The 14,583-nt window shown below is 35.9% G+C and overlaps 1 protein-coding gene across 10 annotated transcripts in view; it reads right to left on the bottom strand.

The window, feature by feature from the left end:
* Positions 1–6,621: 6,621 nt before the first annotated feature.
* Positions 6,622–14,583, bottom strand: part of LOC129750787 (protein still life, isoform SIF type 1-like) — a 597,153-nt gene continuing 589,191 nt past the window's right edge. For all 10 annotated transcript variants that reach the window (XM_055745852.1, XM_055745850.1, XM_055745854.1 and 7 more), the window contains one exon: positions 6,622–10,592. In XM_055745852.1, the coding sequence (XP_055601827.1) occupies positions 10,504–10,592 (89 nt within the window). In that variant the 3' untranslated portion in view covers positions 6,622–10,503. The remainder of the gene's footprint in view (positions 10,593–14,583) is intronic.

Raw genomic sequence — 14,583 nt, forward strand, 5'->3', positions numbered from 1 at the left:
TTTTCTGAGGTTTTTTTTCTTTTTTTTACAAATTTATGATTTTTTATCAATCACGTTATTTTAAGTCAATTTCCGACCATTTTTCGATACATTTTGCACTATTTTTTTTGTTTATAATCATTGTTTTTTTGTCATTTTTACTGTTTTTGTCATTTTTCATCATTTTTAAGTAGATTTTGTCATTTTTAGTCTATTGTTTGTATTTATTTTTGATTTATTTTTTTAATTTTTCATCTTTTTGTAATGTTTGAGTACTTAATTTTTTTTGATTTTGTTATTGTATTATGTCTCCATTTCTGAACGTTAAAACGTATTTTCGGTGTTTGTCTAAATTATATTGGTTCTGTTATAGAGGAAACTAAATGGTAATGTCGCTTCTAAAAACTGTTGTCGCTTCTAAAAAATTTTAGCACATGTGCCAAAATCGAATGTTGCCAAAATCGAACGGGGTCTGCAGTATTTTTTGTACACTTTATCAAAAGTATTGAAAATGATTGAATGTCACTCTGAAAAACTGAAAAAAAAACACTGAAGAAAGCTTCGAGTTCCTCGCAAGCCCGCAACTTAAATTAACTCCTTCTAAGATAACTTACCATTATCAACAATGCATCAAACTGAGAATAAATTGTGAATAACGAAACTAATAAAAATTAATATAAAATGTTCATTAAGTGTAGGATAATGTTTGTGTCCGATTAAGATTTAAAAGTTGTTTGAATCCTCAAACCATTCGATGGAAAATAACTTTTTTTCTTAGAAATAATGATAACTAATTAAGCATTTTTTTCAATATCCTCACCAGTTTCTCACACTTTGCGGAACAAATAGTAACGAAAATGTCATAAGTAAGTTCCTTTTAATTCTTAGAATATTTTTTGTCAAAACATGACTCAAAAATATCCACGCGTTTTCGAGATATTTTGATTTTAGTTTATGTTATACATTATTCTGCCACCGCCCGACGTATGTGATAAACGTAGGTACGAGCGATCCATGTGATCCAACTCAGAGCCGAGTTTGTCACTGCTGATAAATGCTACGAACCTATCGCAAGCGAGTGCGACAAACTAAAATTTCCCCCCTGTCGTTTTGTTCTGCAGCTATACAAGGAACGGGGAATTATCTTGTTAGCGAACTTCCAATGGGTGTTGACGAGATAGAATTCCACTCCGCCGCGAACAAGACAAGCAACGTATGCTCTCCGATAATACAGGAATAAGTGTAGCGCAACATGTTCTCTGCTCACATAGTAATTGAAGGCGGTTCTTCTCACTACCTGAGAGAGCTTTGGAAACAGCGTTCAGAGATCAGCTATCCTGAGCGAATATCGGAAGCTTGCATGAGACCACATCTGCATCAGCCAAATGGAGAAGGAGCCTTCTTGATGTCCAAAACGAACGAAACGCAGACATTTTTTTAACAAGACTTAGATTTTATTTGATGATGGATATAAAGAAAGAAACCTTAATGAACTTACGTTCCTCTAAAAGGTTTCACTAATAGTTAACAAAGATTTGAATTCAGTTTTTTGTTGCTTACATTACATCTGACCATCACTTCGTCCTTGGTGAGATACGACTAAGAGTTACGCGTGTCCTACGGCGCGAGGAGAAAGTCGGGTGTCGAGTGTCGATACAACGTCCGCCTTTTGGAGAATCCAGAGATGAAAAGGGCATACGTTGAACAGTTGAAATCCCGAGCCTCGGAATTGCCGACAGACGGAACAGTCGAAGAACAGTGGTGTGGAATCAAGAATGCCTTTGTCACGACGAGCCATGGTACTCTCGGTAAAGTTTGTGGAAGAAGAAGTGAATGGATGTCGGATGAAACTTGGAGGATGGTCGATGATCGGAGAAAGGCGAAAGTCGGAATTGAGCAGGCATGTACCGGGTCAGCCAAAGCAGCCGCTCGCTTACGTTATGCGGAGCTGGAAAATGCAGTTAAACGAGCTTGTAGACGAGACAAAAGAGCCTGGACAAACTCCCTAGCAGAAGAGGGAGAAAGAGCCGCCGCCAATGGAGATATCCGATTACTTTATGATATTTCTCGCCGCCTCAGTGGTGCAAGGACTAATGCAAGAATGCCGAAAAAAGACCGAGCAGGTCAGCTCAAACAATGGACTGAGCACTTTGAACAACTCTTCCGAGTCACGAATAGCGATGACCAACAGAACCCGCACCTCGAAGCGTCAACAGTAAGCCGCATAAATGGTGTCAACTCGGAAGCGCCCTCGCTGGCTGAAATTAAAGCGACAATCAAAAACATGAAACCCAACAAAGTACCTGGGATCGATTGCATCCCTGCTGAAATGCTGAAAGCCGACCCTGCCTTTTCAGCACAAATGTTGCACCCCCTTTTCGCTGACATTTGGGATACTGCAACATTCCCGGCCGACTGGATTCAGGGTATCCTAACTAGTAAAGGTCCCGAAGAAAGGAGACCTACATAACAGAGTGCGGTAACTGGCGAGGCATAACGTTGATCTGTACAACCCTCAAAGTACTCCTGAACGAAGTGATCCTGAACAGGATCCAGGAGAAAATCGACGCTACACTCCGACGACAAAAAGCTGGATTCCGATACGGACGATCTGGTGTGGAACACATTACAATGCTACGAATCAGTTAGGAACAAATCAACGAATTCCAAGACTCCCTTCTGCTGGTGTTCGTTGATTTCGAAAAAGCATTCGACCGACATAACCATGAAAACATCTGGGCGGCTCTAAGGCGACGAGGAGTTCCAGTGAAACTAGTCAATCTCATCGAAACACAGTACGAGGCATTTTCGTGCAAGGTCTTGCACGACGGTGTCTTGTCCGAACCAATCCCGGTAACTGCTGAAGTGAGACAGGGATGTATCTTACCATCGCTACTTTTTCTAATCGTAATGGATGACATTCTGACTGGATTGATCGACTGTGCACTGAACCAAGGATTGCCGTGGAATCCATCAACAATGGAGCAGCTGATCAACCTCGACCTGGCAGACGATATTGTTTTGCTTGCCCAAACACAACCGGATATGTAGAGCAAACTCGACGACATCACCGAAAGTGAGGTGAGGTCTCAAAGTCAATGGCAAAAAGACCAAGTCGATGGAGATCAATACACAGGAAATCCCTCCAGTTTCATGGTAGCTGTTCAACAAGTTGAGAAAGTGGAGTGCTTCCAGTACAAGGGATTGAAATCAAAAGAGAATGCTTTGCATTTGGAGAGATAACGATCAAAATTCCACAACTGCTTCACAAATTGCAACAATTTGCATCAATTAGCACATCTTCACTCTCTCTTAGCACTGGTTTCTCTCATTTGAACTCAAACCTTCTTATTTTCTCTAACAAATTGCCACAAATTACCACAAGTTCAATCATTGGCTACACAATTTGTGTGTTCATTGACGTATTTTCTCCCTTCATTTCAGTTCCCCGTTCCAGTATCTTGGTAGGTAGATTACGCCTGATGTTGGTACCAGGCAAGACATCAAAACCCGGATCATAAAGGCCCGATCTGCGTTTGCGAAACTTGGTGCACATATGCGGTGACGACGCGAAAACTGCAAGTTTTTGTGAATCGCTGCCTACGGAACATCATCCGCGCTTGGTGGCCTGGCAATTGGATCTCCAGTGTCATCAAAGGGCGCTAGAAATCGAGATTCGGGAACGCAAGTGGAGATGGATTGGGCACACGAAATTTGCAGAGAGGCGAGAAACTCGTGGCGGCGAAGCCTAGCCGCCGAAAACCGAACTGTCGACAAGAATCTTGACTGGGACCAAGTGAAGACGCTGGCTCCGGATCGTCAACAATGGAGGTCTTTTACCACGACCCTATGCACCGGAGGATCGGCGCGGGAACTTTTAGTAAGTAAGAGGGAAATCCAAAAGTGCCCTGATGGGAGACCCATAAACAGTTGGAAATCAACTATTTATTCGAAAAAATAATAATATAGTAAATCGTTTATGGAGTCCTAGAGGATCTAACAGTGAGCTATAATTTTATTAAGAAGTGAAGATGATTGATTTCGCAAAGTTAAGGAATGTGAGAGGTTTTTATCATGTCCTCGCAATCTGATAATTTCACTAGAGTAAGACATAAAAATAGCCTAATTATCTTGACGCATTCATCTAGCTGACTAAAAAACAGGCCTGGCTCCATGTCTACAAGGTAAAAAAGTTCCCCACCGGTTAAATAAGCAAAATAAGGTGGTCAAATCGTGCTCAAAGATTTTGGAACGCTATCGCGAAATTATTTTGATCAATTTCAAAAGAAATCTTTGGCTGTTTAACAGCCACAATCTTTTAGTTGTCAAGTCTTGCCTGGATGTTCCGGAGATTATCAAGGAGAAAAAATGGAAAAATTTGATGTCTAGTACTTGAGGAGGCTAACGATCAGTGGATGCGGCAAATTAGTCGGTGCTGCCATTTCTCAATCGGTTGATATTTTTTCATGAATATTTCGCACAATCTAGTTCAACTATCCAACTAACACTCTACAAAATTTGAAATCTTAACAATGACGCGAAACAAAGATACAGCTATTTCCGTAAAGAAAGGAAATTTGGAATGGCTTCACTAAATTTGCCGTCTCATTGACAATTTTGATTGAAAAATCTTGAAATTTAGTTCAAAGATGCAAAAATGTTTGATCTAATACCAGGCCAAGTTTCGCAAGTATGAAGTTCCTCTCTTTGTGAAAGAAAAAACCAAGAATACATGGAGTACAATGTTTTCCATACACACATCCGTCCAAAAAAGAATGAAATCGTCTGCTGGGCGTTAATGAACTTCATTTTCTATCCGGCACCATTTTTGATCACGTTCATCGATTTTGGCGAAACTTGGCCTAGTATAAAATCAATCATTTTTACATCTTTAAACAAAATTTCAAGATTTTTCAATCAAAATTGTTAAAGATTCAGCAAATTTAGTGAAGCAATTCCAAATTTCCCATTTTTACGGAAATAGCTGTATCTTTGTTTCCCGTTATTGCAAAAACTTCAAATTTTGTAGAGTGTTAATTGGAGAGATTAACTAGAATATACAAAATATTCATGAAAAAATATCAACCGAGAGAGAAATGGCAGCTTGTCAAAGTTGGAAGTGTGGGCGCAACTTCACGAGATTTCATTCTTTTTTGAACGCAATTGTACAAAGAAGACTGTTAAGAAGCCGTTACGCGAAAGCTGTTGTGGAGTAATAATAAGTCAAGTATTTGTTTTTGTGCTGAAAGAGGACAAACGGCTAAAGTCGTCATACCTTCGACCAGATTAAAAATTTTGAGTAATTTTTAAGGTAAAGCTCCAGGAAACAGAACGTAATCAAAAACAGCCTTGATTTTGAAAAAAGGTGGTTCAGAGTAAACATTATAGATAGAGCACGTGCTGCCAAAAACTTAAAGTCGATAAACTTCTTCATTGGACGCCATCTCAAAAACCACTGAGCAGAACGTCAAAGAAATTTGCACATGTTAACATTGCAATACTAAGCAGTTTCGTTGAAAATTTCATCAGTTTCCATGAATGCATTTAAAAATTATTCACAAAAACAAAGGGTTGCATTTTTTTCGAATACATTCCATAAAAGCATCGCGACTCGATCTCTCGAAGCCGTTGCTGTCCATGCTGAAGATGACGCTCAGACGACAAACTTTTTCCGATTGATCCGGTGTCCAATTCACGTACGGATCAATATTTCACCCATGAAGGCTAAGGATGTGAATGTGAAATTCAAGTATACTACCAAGTATCGTTGAAAATTTCATCAGTTTCCATGAATGCATTTAAAAATTATTCACAAAAACAAAGGGTTGCATTTTTTTCGAATACATTCCATAAAAGCATCGCGACTCGATCTCTCGAAGCCGTTGCTGTCCATGCTGAAGATGACGCTCAGACGACAAACTTTTTCCGATTGATCCGGTGTCCAATTCACGTACGGATCAATATTTCACCCATGAAGGCTAAGGATGTGAATGTGAAATTCAAGTATACTACCAAGTATCTCGCCGGAGTCATGGTGTTTGGAGCGGTTGATTCGAATGGATTTTAGATGCTTCTTGTTTTCATAAAAGCTGAAACAATAGTCAATTCTGAAGTCTACATGAACATTTTGAAGAATCAGGTGCTTCAGTGGGTTCTGGCAAACTTCGGTAAACCCGAAAATGTTGTTTTCCAACAAGATAGAGCACATGCCATACATCGCAACGGAACCAAACCTGGCTAGGGAAAAATATAAAGTTTTAGTCAAATGATCTTTAGCCTCCGAGCCGTCCGGAGTTTAGCCCCCTCGATATTTTGAAGTTAGCGTATACTAAAGGAAAGGCTTGTTGATCCTCTCACCCAAGTTTCGATTCTCTGAAGATTTCCACCTCTGAGATGTGGACTTCAATGTCAGAGGCTTATATTGCCAAGGTATGCTTCTTATTCAGATCTCGCCTGAAGAGAGGAGTTGAAAACGAAGATGGACACATCGATAAATTGTTTCTACCTGTCTGAATAACTAAAATGGTTTTTTTTATCATGTTAACATCAAGAAGAGCTTGGTGACAAATTTTATTGTGGGTCATACTGTGAACAAGGATGTGATATTGGGAGGAAAGTTTCCAACGTGAAAGAACCTTCTACTTTCTGTGTTTGTGTATAATTATTTTTTTATTTATTGAATACTTAGACATCTCAAAAAGTTACAAAACAAATAAACGAGAATCAGATTTCTTCTTCAACCATAATCTGCATCATGGATCATCAATCTTATGCTGTAGCTTATCAGAAGTCGTAATCGTTCATGTGCTTCTTCTCCACATTTTGCCGTTGTTTAATATAACACTATTTGTAAGTTTTCTTCGACTGTTACTTTTTTTTAACCATTCTCTATCAACCATCATCAACACGTACATGTGAGTTAAATCTGTGACTATTACACTTAACTTCTTTAGGGTGCCGTCCTATGTCCTATTCCGTTAGATCTCAGGGCTGCACGCTTTAAACATTTCTATTTCTACTACCGATGGGTCAATTCTAGTAATATTATCTTGTTTGATTTTTTTTTCGCTTCGATTTCCTAGAGAGGATGCAACTCTAGCTCACCCATCGGTGAGCAGATACGCGGTCCGAATGCCTACTTCTCGCGGTCTTATCTCATAACATCAACTTCTCGGATTTTATTTGTTTAACGCTACCTTTCGATTTTAATTGGCACATTTCTTGTCGTTTATCTTTGTATTGTTATCTTTTTTTTCATTAATTTTAAGGTAGTTGTCCTTTCTCTATCGTTTGTTGTGTTTTCATGCAGGATTATTTTCTTGGCAAACATCATACGCTGCTGGATTGTTTTTTTACTCCCGACTGTTTCGTATCGGTTAGAAAAGATTCCAATCTGGATTATTCTGCCCTATAGTGCAGCTCTTTTATTTTTGGTTTTTGAGATTTCCGATGGTATTCATTATGTGTTTATAGGTGTGTATGTGTGAGTGTTTTTTTTTTCGAGTGAAAATCAAACTAAATTCGTATTCAGTGTTCCTGTGATAAGCATACGTGTGAAGTTTTTTGTTTAATTTTTCAAATGTATATTTAATCAATTTGGCTAGAAAAGAATTTTTTTGGATCTCCCATGTTTAATATCTTCACCGATCGGCTCTAGTCGTAAATCTCAGAATCTAATAATGGTTAATTTATGTGTTGCATATAAACTTGTTCATTGTGTTTTATGTGTGTTATGATAACCGTAGATTATTGATCGGGTAACAATTTTTTTTGAGTTTTTTTTTTCGTTTTTCTTTTATTTTCTTATAAGATCATTTGTAAGATTTGTAAATTGTTTTGTTGTCAAATTATCTGTAAATATGACCAACGTTGGATTAATTTAAGTTTCAAGTGCCCGATAAAAACAAAAACTTCAATCAGGAAATGTTCTATTCCTCAAAAATGATAACATTGTTATGAGAGAAAATAAAAAGGGATAAAATAAGAAAACTTTTCATCATTTTTTAAAGTTTCTTGTGACAGTTTTTAAAACAAGCAAAGTATAAAAACAATCAACGATCACCTCCATTTTCTTCATCCAGTGAGTTTTCTGAGCTTTGGAACACTTTTTCAGTTTAAATATTTAACTTTGGGAGATTTTTGGCTCTGGAAATTTTTATTTTTGTTTGTTGGGATAAATTGATGTCGAAACAAAGTATACGGTAAACGCTTAAGTTCGTGTTTTCTATACGGCGAGAATTGCTGCTGCGTTTACATTAATCCGGTACGTACTGTGCTTCGTTTTCCGTATGTTCATTTAACTTTTACCAGCGGGCTGCAATTTTTCACGACTGTTTTAGATGTTGGTACTTTGTTTAAACATCCCTCTCTGTCTTTTCTGGCTACATCGGTTTGGGTACTTTGGAACTTTATCGATTGTGTACTTGTCATTTACTTTTTTTTTATTATTTTTGTCGTTAAGTTATTAAATGTTGAATAGTGTGTGTCAATTTTTGTTTTTGTATGTGTGTGTATTTTTGTTGTTGTATGTTTATTTTTATAAATATTTTTGTGAGGGAAAGAACGCGTGCAATTGTCTGGTTTCGTTACTTATTTCGGTTCACTTTCGTGTTAAAGGAAACATACGTATTTGTTTAACTCTAGTGAATGATTTTCTCTGCAGGATTGCAAGATTTTGGTTTCCGTCTAAATTTAACTTTTTTGAAGTATTTGTTTTGTATTATTACTTTCTTTCCATTGATTCATTCACTTCACGCTACCGAGTGCAGAAGAACGTGCGCTTGGTTGTTTCTTAAAAAACAAAAAGATGAGACTTCAAAGAAGCTAGTGTTTGGATAGTTATTACATATTTCAAATAAAATTTTGAAATGTAAGCCATTTCAAACAAAGGACGTTTGAGAGCTTAGTCCATGTAAGGTATACGTGCTGATTTTTAGTAATGTTTCCGTTAGTTAAATCTTAATGTTTACTTTCAATTGTTTCTAAAATCGCTAGGTTTATAGAAAATTCGTCAACCAATTTCGGAAAAAATAGTTAATTAACTAGTTTAATTGATAGTGATTATCGAATTTCTGTTTTATCATTGGATCAGGGGAAGAGAAGGTAAAAACAGACCGTTTGATTCGAAACCAAATAAAATAAATTACTCCACCTTTGGCGTTGCTAGTGAGCCCCTCTAGAAATTTAATTGTGTATCCAATCGTGTATTTCTATGTGTATAAAATTCAATTCCCTTTTATCTAGGTTTTGTGATTTTTTTTTTATTTCTCTCAACTGGTAGGTATCTTATATTATCTTTTCTTAGTAATTGTCCAACTAAAAGGGTGACAATCTTCACAATCAAAAACGGTGAGATATATGATTAATTTTTTTTTCTCATACTATTTTCTTAACATTAGCGGTAAAAGTTAGTTTACTGCTAATATAGCTGTAATTTAAACTTTTTTCCTGGAGTGTTAATTTTCATATTGTATTTGTTTGTTTGGTTTCATTTTAGAGGAATAAGAGTTACGAAGTAAACTAAACAATATTTCCCATCGTTTGATTTCTGAGAATATATTTTTAAACTGACATTCACTATTACGAACCTTGCTACAACTTCTTTCTTTTTTTTTTTTTAGTGTATGTCTTTGCAGATATATCATCACTTCGGTATAGTAATTGTAATAATAAACTTGCCTTTCTTAACTAGTATTATGTTAATTAGAAATTATCACTATAAGATGTTTTCTGCATTTTTTATTCATACAAAAATCATTTGTTTTTTTTTCTTCTAGTAATACCCATACTCATACATAATTTTCATTTATAATTGTATGCTAGAGACAGAGATTTTTTTTTTTGTTTTCGTCACTCTTGGTTGTCCTATCAGTGTCCATTTGTTTTGATCCAGCTCTGTTTTGGCTACGATTGCACCAAATTAAACGATGCTTAAAGTAGTTAATACAAGGCTTACTCGCCTTGCCATGATCCTACTAACGATCGTGTCTTGTTAAGCTATTTGGCTTGCATTTGTAAATCCAACTGGCCTCTCGGGAGGTCCAAAGTAAACAAACAAATTCTACTTCTTTGCAGGGTGAAGATTAATATGCGTTATCTTACTCTTTCAAGATTTCATTTTTATCTGAAAATTGAAAACACAGAATACTTTTTTGAGATGTTCTGGATCTCACCAGATTGTTTCCGTGATTGACATATACATAACATTTGATTGTGCATTTTAAAAGATATATCCTTCCAGTGATGCCAATTTTGACAACCGTCCAGAAAAACTGATCCATCTGGTGCAATGACTGTGTATCGGAATGGCAAACCGCAAACAGAATGGCGCCACACTTTACATTGAAAAAACTCTACATTGAATCGTTAAGTTAACGTTAGCTGAAGTAGTACTTCTATCCACCAATGTCTAATAAAATTTACTTGCTCGAAATTGTTGTTGACCTTGATGTTGATGTTTTGTTGTAGCTCTTGATGTTGTAAGATTAAAAAATGTGTTTTAAAGAGTGAAGAATTTGTTTTACTTTACTTTGAATCATCTTTACGACCGCTCGACGAAGAACTCTGGGCATCACCTAAACTAATCATGTCTCTAGGCTTCCACACCGGGGATCCTACAATTAAACAAGAAAAAGTAAAAATGGCCAGATTTAATCAATTTGCTCTGCGTGTTTTGCGTGTGCGGTTTTTCTTGAGTAGTCCAATACAAAAAAAAATGCTAAAGAGAACGTAGACAAAAAAAATTTAAACAGTTGATTCAAAGTGAAAACTTTTTACATAAACCATAATTTAAATCATAAATTACTTAATCATATAAGGAAATTGTGCTTTTTTTTTGATTATTTAAGTTTTGATTTCGCACTGTTTTGCCAATTACATGATCCAATTTTAATAAAACTTTTCTTTTTCTCATTGTATGATTTTGTGCTTCGATTGCATAAAAGTACTTTCGCTGATTTATAGCTATACATTTATCTCTGATTGTGTTAGGTTGAATGGTTCAATTCCTATCTTTACGATATTCCATAGAACAAACTTGCTTATCGTGTTGAGTTTTCAAACGGTATAACACACGTTCCACATTGAAAAAAAAACGATCATAAAATTAGAAAACACGTCCAACAGTTTAATTACATTTTTCCTAAGTTGGAAAAAATACTACATAATATTTAATGTCACTACTTTAAATGCTACTTCTCTAATTGGGTTATCAATTTAAAACTATACTACAGAATAACTATGATAACATTCCGCTTTCAAAAGGCCAACCGTGTTAGAGGAATTTCTAACTATTTATTTTACCCCTAAATCTACTGATATTAAAAGTATAAAATAGTAAAAAAAAATTCAGTCAGTTCAGTAGTTGAATTAAGTTTTTCTCTGCAGTGAATGTAGCCTAAAAGTTCAACAATCATAAAAAAAAAATCAAGAAGATTCAACCCCTTGTTGCTCACTTGATGGAATTAACAGTGACTTTTTGTGCACTTGATAAACACACCGGTAGAAATGTCATATTTTATTTCTATCTTCTATCTGTGATCAAAATATCTATATTTTTCACCTTTAGCTACAATTGTGTTAAAATATAAATGACTTTGACAGAATGCCATTTCTCTCACAGTTGAATTTTTTTTTCGTGAAACTTTCACATGAAAATGTATAATTTGACAAAGTTACCTACAACTTATTTTGTGAGGCAATATCAATTTTCCAAACTTTTACTAAAATAGCTGTATCTCTCTTCCTAATGTCAGCAAAATGTTCGAAGCTTATTGAATGTAGAGTTTATAAGTTTATCTAGCTTGTGTGAAAGTTTCATAAAATAATATCAACTGTGAAAAAATGGCATTCTGTCAAATTTGGAAGTTTTTTTGGATGTCCACGACAATAAACATTGATTTAACTAAAAATAAACTGCAGTTGAGACACAAAAAATGCCGGTTTTTACCGAGTGTTAGTAATTTTTTAATTGAAAATCCAACCCTTTTGCTTTTGTGTTGCATATCATCCGGGCGCATACCTCGGATAGCGCCTGCATGTATGCGACGTATTTTTCTACTCGTGAGCTTGATTTTGACTAGTTTAGGGGAGATGAGGGCATAACGAGCACCCGAGGCATAATGAGAACTACGCTTTTCTACGAAAGTGCGTATTTTCTTAAATAAATTTTCATGAGGATTTGTTTCGTACTTCCTATAGTATTAATTTTTCACAAAAAAAGGAATCTCCTTATCATCTTTACAGAGATATTTAAAAAAAACTAGCTTGGTTCTCAAGTTACGAAAATATTATAATTTTTGAGCACCACGAAATAAGCTCTTATGATCTTAAAATAACCTTGATCTATAATGTACGCACTGCAACATGATGTACACATTGTTTCTCAATTTTTACCATCATAAATTTTTTGATTTTTCACTTTTATCAATTTTAAAACACGGTTTTACTTAAATTTGTTGACTAGGGGCATATAGAGCACCATATTATTGAGGCATAATGAGCATTTTCTGCCGTAGAATCTAGCAGCGAATTAAAATTGATTTATAGCGCCACACCTTGACTAGTTTTCATCCGACAATTTAGCCTATTGGTAAGGTGTCGGAGAGGTAATCAAAAGACTAGAGTTAGATTTCTGTTCGAGGTGATTTTTTTCATTCACAATTCATGATCAATTTTTTTATTGTTACATTATTCGGCTAGAAGCATCATCCTCCGAACAAAGCACTTAATGTATGAGCGTGCGTGAATCGTTTGTATTCTACAAACAGACCTAGATTATTTTGTTATTGCTTTGTTTGATGAATCTACGACTCACCTGACTTCATCGAATTGAATTCGCTGCTAGATTCCCCGGCAAAAAACGCACATCTTGCTCTGATTAATGGTGCTCATACTGCCTCAGGGGGGGTTCTCATTATGCCTCCACAGTGGCTGGTTTTCAGCTTTTGGCAAAATTTTTTAAAATGCATTTTTTAACGTTTTCATCTAGTTTTTCACGTTTCAGCCCGTTAGGGAATAGGCTTTTCAAGTGTCTGAACACGAAACAATAATGTAACCTCCATATTATAGCTATTCTCTATGGTTAAATAACCGTTTTCCTTAAGGTGGCCATTATGCCCCCATCTCCCCTATCATTTTTTAAATCATCAATTTTCTGAAGAAAGTTGAGCGTAATCATTGATTTGATAACTTCGTGATTCTGGGAAGTTGCAATGGTTTTATCTAAGAAGCTTGTATTTGAATCTTAAAACCGTCATCGCTGAGAAACTGATTTTGGATGAAAACATTTCATTTAATAAATAGAAAACATGATGAACTTCAATAAACTAAATTTTAAACACTACGTTTCAAATCTGCGAAACTGATCCAAATATAATGTCATTCCAGGTTTCAGATGACTGAGATTAATTGAATCGTTATACAGGTTCCGTGCTTAAGATTTTAGTTAGTAAGCCTTTACAGCGAACCAGAGATGTTAAAATCGCGAGTCTACATACTCCACTTTGCCCTTCTTTGCAGAACGATTTTATTTCGTTAAACTCAATCTGCAATGATGCTATCTAAAGTTCAACTCGGAAAGCATCAGGTAGTAAGCTTCCGGTAAACTCGGCAGGAGTAAACAGCAATCGGGGGGGAAACATCAGCGAAGCAAACGAACAGTTCTGCGAATTGAAAAAAAATCGTTTTCGTTCGGCAGCCGAACACATCAATCGGGCAACGCATGGGGGCGTGGCTTAAATTGATAGATACAAGGGAACGGGAAACGAACGAGAGGAGGGTGCGAGGAATGTTAACTCGGTCCGTCGGGCAACGATCGCTCGTGAGCATTCGTGTACGTTAAGCTTCGTTCTGTTGTTTCGTTGGTATGATTTTATTCCTGCGAGGCATGGAAAACATCAATTCGGAAATGTTCTCTTCGTTTTGTGTGCAATCGCGTCATGATTGGAACGAAGATAAAATCAATCTGCACACAACAAGTTAAACTCGGAAAAAATCAGCCGAATGATTTTTCCGAAGCGAGTCTACACACCGCTGCAGCGAACATGCAAGATTCTGGGCTGGCATGGCCGTTATATCGAAAACTATCATCCGAATATCATTTGTATTGCGACTGATCATTAGTTGATGAGTAAAACACAAATATTAAATGATAAATTGGATCTTCTCGTCGAATAAATAACAAATATGTTACGGATTTTAATTTTCATTAAACCAGTTCATAAATATTGCATTGAATTTCACTCAACACTACCTGTTTGAAATTTATTTGAATTAAGTACATTAGCCCAAGTTAGTATGGTTTCTAAAAATCATTTTAAATAATCCTGAAAAAATGTAGACACCTGGCATCAGGGGTGTCAGGTGTCCTGATTTTTCTGGATTTTTCCTGATTTTCGAGAGGCCATCCTGATTTTTCAAAAACGCTTGAATTGTCCTGATTTTTGAAAAATGGCACTAAATATGTCCTAATTTTTAAATAATATCTAAATGATATCTAAATTTTTTGTTGAATAATGAGAACATCAAACAAATCTTTAATAAAATAGTTCAACCAGTTAAACCAATGATAATCTTTGGTTCAAATTATATTCAAATGGTGTTTTT

The sequence above is a fragment of the Uranotaenia lowii genome, chromosome 3 (genome assembly GCF_029784155.1).
Source record: "Uranotaenia lowii strain MFRU-FL chromosome 3, ASM2978415v1, whole genome shotgun sequence".
In the NCBI taxonomy this organism is placed as follows: domain Eukaryota; kingdom Metazoa; phylum Arthropoda; class Insecta; order Diptera; family Culicidae; genus Uranotaenia; species Uranotaenia lowii.